At 46.5% G+C, this 16,348-nt stretch overlaps 1 protein-coding gene across 1 annotated transcript in view; it reads right to left on the bottom strand.

Annotated features, from left to right (window-relative positions):
- Positions 1-7,857: 7,857 nt before the first annotated feature.
- Positions 7,858-16,348, bottom strand: part of LOC116990178 (class I histocompatibility antigen, F10 alpha chain-like) — a 28,844-nt gene continuing 20,353 nt past the window's right edge. Inside the window, exons 4-7 of the mRNA XM_033047730.1 lie at positions 13,805-14,080; positions 10,451-10,582; positions 8,957-8,986; positions 7,858-8,237 (exon numbers count right to left, since the gene is read on the bottom strand). Of these exons, the coding sequence (XP_032903621.1) occupies positions 8,131-8,237; positions 8,957-8,986; positions 10,451-10,582; positions 13,805-14,080 (545 nt within the window). The 3' untranslated portion in view covers positions 7,858-8,130. The remainder of the gene's footprint in view (positions 8,238-8,956; positions 8,987-10,450; positions 10,583-13,804; positions 14,081-16,348) is intronic.

The raw sequence follows: 16,348 nt of genomic DNA, 5'->3' as shown, positions 1-16,348 counted from the left end.
GTCTTTATTTATATAGCACATTTTTAGTCAACTTGCATTGACCCCAAAGTGCTTCACACAATTACTTCCATACAAACAGGCAAAGGTGGGTGAAGTGTCTTGCCCAAGGACACACACAGGCAAAGGTGGGTGAAGTGTCTTGCCCAAGAACACAACGACAGTATGCACTCCAAGCGGGATTCGAACCAGCTACCTTCCGGTTGCCAGCCGAACACTTAGCCCATTGTGCCATCTGTCGTCCACACAGATGGAGGTGCTCTCCTTTTAACCCTTGGAAAAGATCAAGTAGAAACGGTGCAAGGCCCGCAGAAACCTTGCTCTGACCTGGAACCCTTTTATAGATCTTATTACAGACTTTTCCTTTAACTGAAAATATTGTCTACACAGTCATAATCATTTATTCATATGTGTATGTTGCTGTTGAACACAAGACTCTGACTTTAAAAAAATATATATTTTTTTCTCTTTCTCGTTTTTGAGCCTTGGGGATGGGGAGGGGGGTGTACACGTTTTGTGCTCTTCTGTACTGTTTGTTGGTGTTCTGCGACAATTTGTGAAAACCAAAAATAAATTAATTAATAAATAAATCAGAGAGGCAAAGGGACTTGAGAATGCTGGTGCAGGATTCCTAAAAGATTAATTTCCAGGTTGGTGGTAGGAAAGGTAAATTAATTTCAAGGGGACTAGAATATAAAAGCAAGGAGCAAATGCTGAGGCTTTATCAGGCGCTGGTGAGGTTATTTGTAGTTTGTTTGTTTATACTATTCTTATAACAAATGTAAAGCACTTTGGCCAACGAGAGTTGTTTTTTTACATGTGCTATATAAATAAATGTGACTTGACTTGATTTGACATATTAGGAAATACTTCTCTGTGGATTGTCACCTTGTCGTGGTGGAGAAGCTTGTGTGGCCCTGAGATCCTGAGAGCGATGCCGTCTGGAGCTATCTATGCTCCTGGTAGGGCCACCCACGGCGGTAAGGTCGAGGGGGAGGTCTCTGACAAAGAGCAATCCAACCAAGACCTCAACAGTGGAACATGCGGAGGATGATGGCTGACCTTAGTGGAGCGTCACCAATGGCTGGGAAGGCGGATGAAGGCTGCAGCAGAAAAGGGTCTCCGGTCGTCTTGGACTCCATGCCACTGGATCCTGACCCAAATCTGTCAAGGACCGTGTGTTGGCTGTCTGTGCACCAGCCTCCCCACGTTAAACAAAGTCACGCACAGGCATCCTCCACGAGAGGACAGTCATACTCGTTTCTAATGACCGCTGATGATGATGACATTAGAAATAATGTGAGCAGCTTTGGGCCCAATATCAGAGGAAGGATGTGCTGGTGTTGGAGAGAGAACAGTGGACTTTTACGAGAATGATCCCGGGAATGTTTGGGTTAACATATGTGGGGCGTTTGATGGCTCTGGGCCTGTACTCGCTGGAGTTTGGAAGGATGAGGGGAATCTAATTGAAACCTATCATATTATGAAACGCCTAGATAGCGTGGATGTGGAGAGGATGTTTCCAGTAATACCCACATCCAGAGGACACAGCCTCAGAATAAAAGTAAGTGCCTTCAGATTGAAGACGAGGAAGAATTTCTTTAGCCGGTGGATGGTGAATCTGTGGAATTAATTATCATAGATGACTGAGGAGGCTGTTACTGGATATTTTTAAAGCGGAAATGACAGGTTCTTATTCAGACAGGGCATGAAAGGTTACAGGGAGACGGAAGTAGAATATAGAGGGAAAGATCGGCCATGATGGAGGAGAATGGCGGAAAATACTCGATGGGCTGAATGGCCTAATTCTGCTCCTATATCTTATGGTGTTGTGGTCAAAATAGCTTACACCTTCCCAAGCAGCACAGGGAAAATTTCGGTAAGGATGTTGGTTCAATTTCAGTTCAGTTGTAGGCACAAGGAACTGCAGATGCTGGAATCCCGAGCAAAGCACAAAGTGCTGGAGGAACTGAGTGATTCAGGCAGCAACTGTGGAAGGAATGGACGGACAATGCTTCGAGTCAGGGTCCTTCTTCAGCCTGATAGGAGTAGGGGGGAGAAAGCTGGAAAAGACAGATGGGATGGAACAAAGCATGAAAAGTGATAGGTGGATACAGGTGAGGGGGAGATGGGTGGAGTAAGTGACAAAGGCTAGAGGTGAAAATTAGTAGACAAGTTGTCAGATTACAGAAGAAGAATTTAGAGTTTAGCTTGGAAACCCGCCCTTCGGCCCAACAAGTCCACGCTAACCACTGATCACCAGTTCACACAGGTTCTATCCTATCCCACTCGGGGTAATTGACCTACTAACTCTGCTGTTCAAGAAGGAACTGCAGATGCTGGAAAGTCGAAGGTAGACAAAAGTGCTGGAGAAACTCAGCGGGTGCGGCAGCATCTATGGAGCGAAGGAAATAGGCAACGTTTCAGGCCGAAACCCTTCTTCAGACCCAGTCTCTGAAGAAAGGTTTTGGCCCGAAACGTTGCCTATTTCATTCGTTCCATAGATGCTGCCGCACCCGCTGAGTTTCTCCAGCACTTTTGTCTACCTTCTAGTGCGAAACGGGCCCTTCGGCCCACCAAGTCTGCAGCGATCCCCTAACATTAACACTGTCCGACACACACGCCAATACTGTCGTCTTTGGAGTGTGAGGAAACCGAAGATCTCGGAGAAAACCCACGCGGTCTCTGGAATGTGGGAGCAAACCGGGGCACTGAGGGAAATCCCACATGGTCAGACAGAGAACCTGCAAACTCTGCACAGACAGCACCCAAAATTGTACAAGGCATTGGTGAGGCCAATTCTGGAGTATGGGGTACAATTTTGGTCGCCAAATTATAGGAAGGATGTCAACAAAATAGAGAGAGTACAGAGGAGATTTACTAGAATGTTGCCTGGGTTTCAGCAACTAAGTTACAGAGAAAGGTTGGACAAGTTAGGGCTTTATTCTTTGGAGCGCAGAAGGTTAAGGGGGGACTTGATAGAGGTCTTTAAAATGATGAGAGGGATAGACAGAGTTGACGTGGATAAGCTTTTCCCACTGAGAGTAGGGAAGATTCAAACAAGGGGACATGACTTGAGAATTAAGGGACAGAAGTTTAGGGGTCACATGAGGGGGAACTTCTTTACTCAGAGAGTGGTGGCTGTGTGGAATGAGCTTCCAGGGAAGGTGGTGGAGGCAGGTTCGTTTTTATCATTTAAAAATAAATTGGATAGTTATATGGACGGGAAAGGAATGGAGGGTTATGGTCTGAGCGCAGGTATATGGGACTAGGGGAGAATACGTGTTCGGCACGGACTAGAAGGGCCGAGATGGCCTGTTTCCGTGCTGTAATTATTATATGGTTATATGGTTATAAAATCAGGAGCAACCCTGTGTCTCTGACACAACGAAGCAAGGCCTCTACCAGATGCGCCACTGCGATGCTCCAAAAGGAGAGGTGAATTGTAAGCTGGAGGGAGGGATGCAGGTGGAAGGGAATGGAGGGAAGGGGAACAGGGGGAATAAAAGGGAAACTATGGAGGAGAGGCAAGGGTCGGCATGACTGGAGATTGTCCAGGTGCAAGCTGTCCAGCTTGTGAAAGTCACACTTGCCCCAGAGGTGGTCCCTTTAGTATAAAAACCTACAACTGCCTTTCCCATACTACACGCCGCACATTCATCAGACCTGCCATCCCATTGCCCTTCTTGTGCCCAGTGGCTCCAGGGACTGAAGGGTCCCGCCCCAAAATGTCACCTATCCACGTTCTCCAGCGACAATTTCTTCCCAGGAGTTATCAGACAATTGGGCAGCACAGTGGCGCCATGGTAGAGTTAATACCTTACAGCGTCAGAGACCCAGATTCAATCCCGACTACGGGTGTTGGCTGTACACAGTTTCTACATTCTTCCCGTCACCAGTTTCTACATTCTACTCCGAGATATCCGGGCAAAGAAATAATGTCAAAGTTTGTAGGTTAATTGGCTTGGTATAAGTTTAAATTGTCCCGAATGTGTGTAGGATAGTGTTAATATGCGGGGATCGCTGGTCAGTGCAGACTTGGTGGGCCGAAGGGCCTGATTCCGCGCTGTATCTCTAAACTAAACTAAACTTCACCCCCCCCCACACTACCTGGCTCCGTTGTCTGTTTTGTTTTTAGTGGGTTATTGAAATTGAATGGTTGCAGAGGGCAATTAAGAACCAACCACAATGAATGAGGGAGTACAGAGAAGGTTCACCAGACTGATTCCTGGGATGTCAGGACTTTCATATGAAGAAAGACTGGATAGACTCGGCTTGTACTCGCTAGAATTTAGGAGATTGAGGGGGGATCTTATAGAAACTTACAAAATTCTTAAGGGGTTGGACAGGCTAGATGCAGGAAGATTGTTCCCGATGTTGGGGAAGTCCAGAACAAGGGGTCACAGTCTCAGGATAGAGGGGAAATCCTTTAGGACCGAGATGAGAAAAACATTTTTCACTCAGAGAGTGGTGAATCTGTGGAATTCTCTGCTACAGAAGATAGTTGAGGCCAGTTCATTGGATATATTTAAGAGGGAGTTAGATGTGGCCCTTGTGGCTAAAGGGATCAGGGGGTATGGAGAGAAGGCAGGTACAGGATACTGAGTTGGATGATCAGCCATGATCATATTGAATGGCGGTGCAGGCTCGAAGGGCCGAATGGCCTACTCCTGCACCTATTTTCTATGTTTCTATGTTTCTAATATCCAAAGCCGTTAAGCATGGCATATTTCCTTTCTACAGGAGATTAAAATATCGGATGAAACCACTGGTTTTTCATTAAAAGTATGACTTTGTTTCCACATTTCATTTAGTTTAGTTTAGAGATATAGAGCGGAAACAGTGTTTAAGAAGGAACTGCAGATGCTGGAAAATTGAAGGTAGAAAATCGAAGAAATCTGAAGAAGGGTTTCGGCCCGAAATGTTTCCTATTTCCACTGCACGTTAGATGCTGCTGCACCTGCTGAGTTTCTCCAGCACTTTTATCTACCTTCTAGTGCGAAACAGGCCCTTCGGCCCACCGAGTCTGCATCGATCCCCCAACATTAACACTGTCCGACACACACGCCAATACTGTTCGTCTTTGGAGTGTGAGAGGAAACCGAAGATCTCGGAGAAAACCCACGCGGTCTCGGGGAGAACGTACAAACTCCGTACAGACAGCAGCCGTAGTTGGGATTGAACCGGAGTCTCTGGTGCTGCAAGCTCTGTAAGGCAGCAACTCTACCACTGTGCCACCGTGTCGCTCTAATATTTTTCCATATTTTTGAATTTATTACCATGTGCTACAGTGGGATTCAAACCCTGCCCTGACTTACGTCATTAATCCGGAGAATGCACCATTAGACCATCACCTCCCTGGTGTACCTGGTGTTGACACATCGATCTTCCCTCTGTGCTAGCAGTCATTGTGGGGGGACTAGTTCACTAAATGACATTCTCGGCATCACAGATGTTCCACAGTGGACCATCAGTAATGCATGAAGGCATTTAATCTCAACGCATTCCTGCAGGTTCGATCGTTATATATTTTTCTGTCTGCGAGCCTCATGTATAATTCATCCCAGCCAGTTCTGTTTAGTTTATTGTCACGTGGACCAAGGTACAGTGAAAAGCTCTTTGTTGCGCGCTAACCAGTCAGCAGAAAGACAATATATGATTACAATCTATCAATTTACAGTGTATAGACACATGATAAGGGTATGACATTTAGTGCAAGGTAAAGCCAGCATAGTCCGAGGGACATCAAAAAGGTAGATAGTAGTTCAGCACTGCTCACTGGTTGTGGTGGGATGATTCAGTTGCCTGATCTCAACTGGGGGAAACATCATCATTAGGTTTAACTTGCCATACTCTGTACCAAAGAAGGCCCCAATCTGAACCATTGCCTGTTCATTTCCCCCCACCCCCGTAGATGCTACCTAATCCACTGAGTTCCACACCCATTTTGTGCTTTGCCCAAGATTCCAGCATCTGCCCTTCCGTGTGCCTCTGTAAGTCCCTTATGTTTTAGAGTCTTACAGAGTGGAAACAGGCCCTTCGGCCCAACATGTCCCAGCTACACTAGTCCCATCTACCTGTGTTTGGTCCATATCCCTCCAAACATGTCCTATCAATGTACCAGTCTAACTGTTTCTTAAATGTTGGGATAGTCCCTGCCTCAACTACCTCCTCTGGCACCTCATTCCATACTCCCACCACCCTTTGTGTGGGAAAAGTTACCCATCAGATTCCTATTCCTCTCTTCACCTCAAACCAATATCCTCTGGACCTCGATTCTCCTACTCTGGGCAAGAGACTCTGTGCATCTACCCGATCTATTCCTCTCATGATTTTATACACCCATATCCCTTCATCCACCTGCTCTCCAAGGAATTGAGTCCCAGCCTGCTCAACCTCTACCCGATAGCCCAGACACTCAAGTCCTGGCAACATCCTCGTAAATCTTCTCTGTACGCTAACCAGAACACTCTTCGAAACTGAAGATGAGAAGCAAATAATATTCTGATGTCCTTTTAATTGATTTGTATTATAGTTTCTTTTTATTACCCATTGGAAAATAGAAAATAGTATTTTTACATCCATTTAATATATTTGTATTGAAAATATTGTTCAATGTATGATACATTTCACAGCAAAAACAGGTAATCTTAAAAAAACAACAGGACACAGACCCTGGTGAGTTTAACGGGAGCGTGGATAATAGACCCCAGCGTTTTAAAGGATCAGTAGAACAGGGCTCTAGTGTGTGAGAGGGAGGGTAGGAGTCAGCTTCTGCCTCACATCGAACTACCAGGGTTTCCAAATAATTAGATAGTGGACAATCAATATTTAATTGTATTGTGGAACTGAGAAAAAACATTAATCACAAATGCTGGAGTTACTCAGCTGGTCAGGCAGCGTCTCTGGGGGAAAGGAATAGCTGATACTTTGGGCTCATACTCTTCTTGAGACCGAGAGTCAGGAGGGAGAGAAACTTAAGAGATATGAAAAGTAAACGTGATATCTCAGGTCAAAAGGCCTGGACAGAGTGATTGTGGAGAAGATTCTAGGACCAGAGGGCACAGCCTCAGAATAACAGGCCATGCCATTAGAATGGAGATGAAGAGGAATTTCTTGATGCTGGTGAATCTGTGGAATACATTGCCACAGGTGGCTGTGGAGGCTAAGTCATTGAATATTTTTATTGCGTAGATTGATAGGTTCTTGATTAGTAAGGGCGTCAAAGGTTACAGGGAAGAGAAAGGAGAATGGGATTGAGAGGGGAAAAAAGATCAGCATTGAATGTATGGCAGAGCAGACTAGATGGACTCAATGGTCTAATTCTGCTCCAATGACTCATGATCTGGTGAAAACCTCAGGCCTGGCACAAAGCTTGCAGTCCACAGCGCAGCAGTGATCACTGGTCTACTATATGTTTCGGGGGCTATCTATCTACAACATCCATGGATGCTGCCTGACCTGCTGAGTGGTCCCCGTTTTTTCCTCCCACACCCCAAAGATGTGCGGGCTTGTAGGTTAACTGGCTTCAGTCAAAATTATAAATTGCCCCTAGCGCGTAGCACAAACTCTTTGAATCACTTCCCCCTGGAAGGCGACTCCGGACTGTCAAAGCTGCCACAGCCAGACATAAAAACAGTTTTTATCCACGAGTAGTTGCTCTACTCAACAGCCAAAAATCTGTAGCCTCCCTTTGATCTGGTATTTTGTTGGTTCACATGCTTGATCAATGGTGTTTTATCATTAATGTTTTATTATTATTAATGTTTCGTGTTTTCCGAGTCATTCGTAACTGTCACTGTGTGTCATGTTGTTACTTGTGGGCGGAGCACCAAGGCAAATTCCTTGTATGGGAATACTTGGTCAATAAACTTACTTACTTAGGATAGTGCTAGTGTACAGGGTGATCGCTGGTTGGCATGGACTCAGTGGGCTGAGGGGTCTGTTTCCACACTGTATCTCTAGAGTCTAAAGAAACATCCATTCCAATAAGAGGGCACCAGTCCACTCGAGCAGGAGCCATGATTGGGGATAGACACAAAATGCTGGAGTAACTCAGCGGGACAGGCAGCATCTCTGGAGAGAAGGAATGGGTGACGTTTCGGGGTCGAGAGCCTTCTTCAGACTGGGCAGTCAGACCATGATTGGGGAGTCTGACTTGGGAAGCATTTTCTCTTTCTCGTTCCTGTCAACTCCTCCTGTTGTTATATCCTTCTGCAAAGACTGACCGCTGATGGAACCTAAGATAGAGAGTAACAAGGTGAGTGGAAATTCCAGGGAAGATGTATGATAAGACAGCACAGTGGAGCAGTGGGTGGACCTGGTTGCCTCACAGTGACAGAGACCCAGGTTCCATCCTGACCTCGGGTGCTGCGTGTGTGGAGTTTGCACGTTCTCCCTGCGACCAGGTGGGTTTCCTCCGGGTGTCCTGGTTTCCTTCCACATCCCGAAGGTTTGTAGGTTAATTGACCCTGGTGTCAGGGAGTGGGTGCAAAAGTGGGGTAACGTTGAACTAGCGAACATGTGCACGATGGCTGGTGTGGACCCGGTGGGCTGAAGAGACAGTTTCCATGCTGTATCCCAAAACTAAACACCATCCTACATCCTTCTCTCTCCCCACCACCACATTCCCCACCCTCCCCTCAACCCACCTCACACAAGGAGGGGGTGACTACCTAGAACGAACGGCCAAGGTGGTTGAAGCAGATGGGAAAGTGGCATTTCAAAGATTTTTGGATAGGTATATAGATACAATGGGAATAGAGGGATGTGGATTATGGGCAGGCAGTTAAGTGATGGTCATGGCATCATGTTCGGGCACAGACATTGTGGGCTGAAGGGCCCCATTCATGTGCTGTACTGTTCTATGTGCTCTGTTCCATTATTGTGATCCATGCCGGGAGCTGAATTTAGCAACAAGCCCTGCCCTAGTCCAACAAGTCCGTACAATGTTACTTACCTGATGTGGAAGAGTTAGTCTCACTGGTTCCTAAACAAATGAAAAGGCACAAGTCAGCTGCTGGGAAATGTCACTGCGGAAACACTGCCATCGGCTCCGCATCAAACTGAACACAAACACATCATATTCTGGGACAATTCTTCCTTGAGGTTAGACCGCAGCTGGAGATATTGGAGAGAGGGAGCGCTGCACTGATGCATAGGGAACGGAGGGAGCGCTGCACTGATGCATAGGGAACGGAGGGAGTGCTGCACTGATGCATAGGGAACGGAGGGAGTGCTGCACTGATGGAATGAGGGAACGGAGGGAGCGCTGCACTGATGCATAGGGAACGGAGGGAGCGCTGCATCGATGGAATTAGGGAACTGATCCGAGTGCTGAATTGTTGCACAGAGAGCCAAGAGAGCACTGCACGGCTGCACGGAGAACTGAGTGAACCAAGTAGTCCCATACAACTGCTAGACGAGTCTGCGTTCCACGTGTCTGTGTGAGGTTGCAGCCCCTGTTCCAATATCTAAAGCAGCTGCTCCTTTTGCCTTCTGGCTGCACCTCACACCCACCACCCTCATCTTTGGACACCCTGTGTATAGGGGAGAGGGTTGGGCTGAAGATGTCCTGGTTGTGTTGGCTCCTGGGCCTGGCCAAGCTGGCCATCCGCCAGTCACGGTGCCAGGCGGTGGAGGGCTCTGCCCGAGCCGGCTGCCCGCCCCTTTTACGGGGTTACGTCCGTGCCCGGGTGGGGTTAGAGAGGGACTACGCCCTGTCCACGGGCACCCTGGGGGATTTCCGGGACCGCTGGGCGGGGGGGGGGGGGGGGGGGGGGGGGGGGGCGGGGGGGGTTGAATGCATCCTTGACAAGGATTGTAATAGAGTCGTTTAATTTTCAGTATATTTAAGAATATTTGTTTTACTTTGTGCTGTGGTGGTGGGTTTGTTGTTATCGTTTTGTATTGTACATATTATTCTTGAATAATTTAAATAATAGATTTAAATTATATTTTGGTGGAAAAAGAAATGCTCTATTTGCTCGCTCTGTGCCTCTTTGATGGAGCTCTGCTCATTTCCAGTGCTCGTTTTCAGTGCGTTTTGGAGGCTCAGTATCTTGCAACGAAACGAATCTCAACAGACAGGTTGTGGCAGCACAGTGGTGCAGCGGGTAGAGCTGCTGTCTCACCGTGCCAGAGCCCCGGGTTCAATCCTGACCACGGGTGCAGTCTGTGTGTGCAGAGTTCGCATGTTCTCCCTATGACCCCGTGGGTTTGCTCTGTGCAGGTTTATTTTCCCTCTGTAAATCCCACCCCCTCCCTAGTGTGTCGGGAGTAGATGAGAAAAGGGACAACATACACCTAGTGTGAACGGGTGATCGATGGGCTGCGTGGACTTGGTGGGCCGAAGGGCCTGTTTCCTTGGTGTATGTCTAAACTAAACCAAGTGCTTGAGGTTAACAAATGCGAGCGGCTGTCGCATGCGAAACAGATCGTGCAATGCGCTTACCCTTGCCAAAACCGCAGCAGCCTTTCACCATTCCCGAACCATTCTTCCACAAGTAGAAAACAGCCCCCAGTGTGCACAGAAGCAGCAGGATAGCCGGGATCACTAGCCATTTGGGAACACGGCCACCTTGTTCTAGTTAAACAAGAAGTCATTGTAATATCAGCAGACAGGAACTATCAGTCCGCGCATAGCGTACCCAACCCTTACCCAGCGTCTCTTACCCAGAGGTGGACAGTGGCGCAACTGGTAGAGTTGCTGCCCCACAGCACCAGAGACCCAGGTTCAATCCCGACTTCGGGACAAAGCCGAGCAAGTGATGGGTGGATACAGGTGAAACGGGGTAGTGGGGTTGGTTGGCGGATGGGTGGGCAAAGGCCGCAGGGCGCCACAGCGGCGCAGTGAGTTGAGCTGCTGCATCACAGCGCCAGAGACACAGGTTCGATTCCGACCTCTGGTGCTGTCTGTGTGTGGAGTTGCACATTCTCCATGTGACCGCGTGGCTTTCCTCCGGTGCTCCCGCTTTCCACCCACATCCCAAGAAAGACGTGCGGGTTTGTAGGTCAATTACCCCTCTGCAAATTGTCCCTGGTATGTAGCGAGTGAATGAGAATATGACATAACATAGAACTATTGTGAACAGGTGAACAGATGGTCAGCCTGAATTTGTTGGGCCGAAGGGTCTGTTTCCGTGCTGTATCTCTACACTAAACTAAATCCCACCCTCCTGGCCTCTCTCCCTCTCTCTGGGTACACAACAAGCTTGATGGTAGGAAGCATCTGAAGATGATGCAAGGTTGGCTTGTTTGGACTGGAGCCTGTGACCAGTGGTATGCATCAGGGATCCGTGCTGAACCCATTGCCGATGTTGATCTCTCTTAACGACTTGGATGAAAATGTAGACATATAATGGTGGAGTAACTCAGCGGGACATGCAGTATATCTGGAGAGAAGGAATGGGTGACGTTTTGGGTTGAGTCTGAAGAAGGGTCTCGACCCGAAACATCACACATTCCTTCTATTGTTAAGGGTTTGGACATGCTAGAGGCAGGAAACATGTTCCCGATGTTGGGGGAGTCCAGAACCAGGGGCCATGGTTTAGGAATAAGAGGTAAGCCATTTAGAACGGAGATGAGGAAACACTTTTTCTCACAGAGAGTGGTGAGTCTGTGGAATTCTCTGCCTCAGAGTGTGGTGGAGGCGGGTTCTCTGCATGCTTTCAAGAGAGAGCTAGATAGGGCTCTTAAAAATAGCGGAGTCACGGGATATGGGGAGAAGGCAGGAACGGGGTACTGATTGGGGATGGTCAGCCATGATCACATTGAATGGCGGTGTTGGCTCTGAGGGCCGAATGGCTATTGTCTATTTTTTTTGTTTATTGTCTATCCAGAGATGCTGCCTGTCCAGCTGAGAAGCATTTTGTGTCTATCTTCAATTTAAACCAGCATCTGCAGTTCCTTCCTATAAATTGGATGATAATGTACAAGTCATGGCTAGTAAGTTTGCAGATGACACTAAAGTAGTTGTATTGTAGAGAGGGAAGATGATTAGAGTCAGAGACTCATATAATGTGGAAACAGGCCCATCAGCCGAATTTCCCTATGCAGACCAACACGCCCCATCACACTAGTCCCACCTGTCTGCATTTGGCCCATATCCCTCTAAACCTGTCCTAGTCATGTGCCTGTCTAAATGTTTGTTAAACATTGAGATAGTACCTGCCTCAACTACCTCCACCAGCAGCTCGTTCCATATGCCAACCACCCTGTGTATAAAAAAGTTGCCCCTCAGTTTCCTATTGCATTTTTTAAAATAATCTTTTGGTTATCAAGAATTACAGTGTGATCTTAATCAGCTGGGCAGGTGGGCCGAGGAATGGCAAATGGAGTTTAATTCAGACAAGTCCGAGGACTTGCATTTTGAGAAGTCAAACAAGGGCAGCACTTTCACATGTTAACTGTAGGACCCTGAGGAGAGTGGTAGAGCACAGGGAACTAAGAGAACGGATATACAGTTCCCTGAAAGTGGCATCAGAGGTTGTCACATGTAGGACGGAACTGCAGGTGTTGGTTTAAACCGAAGATAGACACAAAAAGCTGGAGTAACTCAGCGAGACAGGCAGGATCTCTGGAGAGAAGGATCGGGTGACGTTCATAGCCCTGGTATGAATATTGATTTATATAACTTCAAGTAACCCCGGCATTCCCTCTCTCTCCATCCCTCCCCCACCCAAGTTACACCAGCTTCTCGTTTTCACCCAACAAAGAACTAACAATGGCCTGTTTCCTTTATGATTGTTACTTTGTTGCGTATCTTTTGTTCATTTGTTCCATATCTCTCCATATCATTGTCTATCTCTCTCATTTCCCTTTCCAGGGACTCGTCTGAAGAAGGGTCTAGACCCAAAAGGTCACCCATTCCTTCTCTACAGAGATGCTGCCTGTCCTGCTGAGTTACCACGGTTTTCACGGTGGTGAAGAAGGCTTTTGACTTTCATCTGTAGGGGCATTTACTACGGAGGGACTGCGCATGCTGGTTTACAAAATAAGAACTGCAGATTCTGGTTTACAAAAAAAAAATGACACAAAGTATTGGATAACTGAATGGGTCAGGCAGCATCTCTGGAGAACAAGGAAAGGCGATGTTTTGGGTTGGGTCCCTTCTTCAGACGCTAGACGAAGTTCATGGTTGGGATCCATCCTCAGACTGAAAAGGTGCCCCTATCCAAAACGTCAATAGACAATAGGTGCAGGAGTAGGCCATTTGGCCCTTCGAGCCAGCACCGCCATTCAATGTGATCATGGTTGATCATCCCCAATTAGTACCCCGTTCCTGCCTCCTTCCCATATCCCCTGGCTATTTTTAAGAGCCCTATCAAGCTCTCTCTTGAAAGCATCCAGAGAACCTGCCTCCACCGCCCTCTGAGGCAGAGAATTCCACGTCGCCTATCATAGAAACATATAAACATAGAAAAATTGGTGCAGGAGTAGGCCATTCGGCCCTTCGAGCCTGCACCGCCATTCAATATGATCATGGCTGATTATATCCATGTTCCCCGGGAGATGCTGCCTGACCCGCTGAGTTATTCCAACACTTAATGTGAAAAACAAAGAGCTGGGTTATATCAAAAATAGACACAACGTGCTGGACTAACTCATGAGAAAAAGGATGGGTGACGTTGTGGGTCGGGCTTCTTCAGTGTGGAAATGGGGCCCGACCCAAAATGTCACCTATCCATGTTCTCCGGAGCTGCTGCCTGACCAGCTGAGTTGCTTTAGCACTTTGCGTCTTTCACTGAGTATGGAGGTTGGGACACATTGCTACGGTTGTACAAGTCCTTCTTCATCCATCTCTTACCCCAGACAACGTCCATTCCTTTGGTCCTGCTGCTGTGCCACACGCGGCAGACGTGCTCCCGTCTCTCTGCAGGCTCCATCAGCAGAGTTACCCTCATCTGATAGGTGCCGTCGTGGTTGGGTAGAACGCCAGAGTTTTGGTTGGCGGGGACAGGCTGCCCATCCCTGAACCAACTCATGTTGATGTTCTGCGGGAAAAAGCCAGTGGCCAGGCAATGGAGAGCCAGTTTCTGACCATCGGGAGACCTCCTGGAGTAGACCCACACATCTGGAACAGCTGAGAGAAAAGAGAGAGAGAGATATGGAGATACAGGGAGCCATAGTCACTGGAATCTTAAGTTAATATTGGAGATTCTCATTAGACTTTAGAGAAACAGGCCCTTCTGCCTACTGAGTCCGCATCAACCAGCGATCAGCACTAGCACTATGCTACACACACTAGGGACAATTTACAATTTTTACCGAGCCAATTAACCGATAAACCTGTACGTCTTTGTAGTGTGGGAGGACACTCGAGCACCTGGTGGAAACCTACACGGTCACAGGGAGACGGTACAAACTCTGTACATTCAGCGCCCATAGTCAGGATCAAACCTGGGTCTCTGGTGCTGTAAGGCAGCAACTCTACCGCTGCGCCACTGTGCTGGACAAACCCAGAGGGTCAGGCAGCATCTGTGGAGGACAAAAGGCAGGAACACTCTCTGAACCACAACTCCGTCTGCCCATTCCCACCACCGATGCTGCCTGTCGGAGCCATTAAGTTTGTTAGTATTATCATCATGTCTAATATTTTCAGTTTTAGTTTTTAATCTGCCTGTACTTTTGTAGGTGGGATTTGACACATAGTAGGGGTGTGTCCTTTTGTTAGAGGCGTCTGGCGCAGACTCTCAGATTAGAAGTTTCAGTTTGGTGTCGGAGAATGAGGGGAAACAGTTTTCTCCCACGATCACACACATGTTACGAGACGACATACCTTTATAAGAAGCTTTTATGTGATTTAGATGATGTGAATGGAACAGTGATAAAGAAAAGAAAGTTATGAGTTATTTCTTTGTTTTATATTACTTCAATAAAGAGCAATTAATCAAGAAACGACGTCTGGGAGATTAATCTTTGCTGTCTTATGTGTGTCGTGAGTGCGTTAGGCTATACCTCCGATAATTAACGGCTATCGAAGTTGGACTTTAAGAATGTTGTAAAAACTGCCATTATATTGCCTGTCCCACCGAGTTCCTTTAGCACCGTTTACTGCCTTACAGCGCCACAGACCCGAGTTTGACCCCGGCTACAGGTGCTGTATGTAGCAATGTTACAAAATTTTGAGATTTTAAAAATCAAGTCTGTAATTTATCCCATCAGATAAAGCATAAAAATAAGTTTAATTTGACACCTAATTCACTTTCATATCTCAAGTATTTAAAAAGTTATGGCCATTTTCATACTCGGAAATGAGCATCTTGTTCCCTATTGATTTTCTATGGACATAACAAAAAAGTTGTGATCGTGAACAGTCAAAAGCCCATAACTTTCTTAAAAATTAAGAGAACTGAATGAAATTTTCAGTTATCATAGATTGAAGCATTCTGAAACAAATATAAAATAATCTTACTTGGATGACCTGAAATTAAAGCATATAATTAGTTAGTTACCTAATTGTAGCTAATTTCAGACTTCAATTACTAGATCTAAACATCTATCCATTTCTTAATAAATTATTAACATTTTTAAATAGCCTAAATGTCCAAATAATATTCACAAATAATTCACAATAAAACATGATTTTTAAATCTCATTTACATTAATTTATAGACCAAATGGAAGGAATTTAGTGTTCAATTGCTGTAAATAAATGCCCATTTAAATCAGCTTTCCAGTGGGTCCCTGTGGAACGCGCTGGTTTAGAACGTTCACATTGCGGTAGATTTGTGCCCCAAATGCCCAGAAAAATACTGCGCGATATAATGGGGCCAAATTGAGCTACTCGCAATATTAAATTTTGTATAAAGGGATCTTTAGAAGCCCTTTTTAATGTAAAAATATACAACCTAACTTCTGCTATTTGCTTTATGAGACTCTGCGGTTGCTGTCGGTCGCGGGTTTAGAGATTGATTTTTAAACTACTATAACTATTATTCAAGGCCTTTAAACCTAATAATAGCTTTTGCGACGGGGTCTTCCAGCGATTTTTCGTTAATAATTAACTAGGCTGAACATTTTCGATTTGAACAGCCTAGAGAAAATCGCGTTTTAAACCCGCCCCCTCTAAACGGCGCCAAAATCGCGCACACCCGCAGCGGCAGATTTTCAAAGACGCTTCAGGTACGTTTTGCAACATACCTACTGTATGTATGGAGTTTGTACGTTCTCCCCGTAACCTACTGCGTGGGTTCCCCCCAAGAGCTCCAGTTTCTTCCCACACTCCAAAGACATACAGGTTTGCAGGTTTATTGGCTTGGTAAAATAGTAAATTGTCCTTGTGCATGGGATAGTATTAGTGTACGGGGATCGTCGGGCGGCACGGACTCAGTGGACCGAAGTGGCCTGT

Source organism: Amblyraja radiata, chromosome 30 (assembly GCF_010909765.2).
Source record: "Amblyraja radiata isolate CabotCenter1 chromosome 30, sAmbRad1.1.pri, whole genome shotgun sequence".
NCBI classification, from domain to species: Eukaryota; Metazoa; Chordata; class Chondrichthyes; order Rajiformes; family Rajidae; genus Amblyraja; species Amblyraja radiata.
The sequence above is the reverse complement of the archived record's forward strand: the minus strand, read 5'-3'. Positions and strand labels throughout refer to the sequence as shown.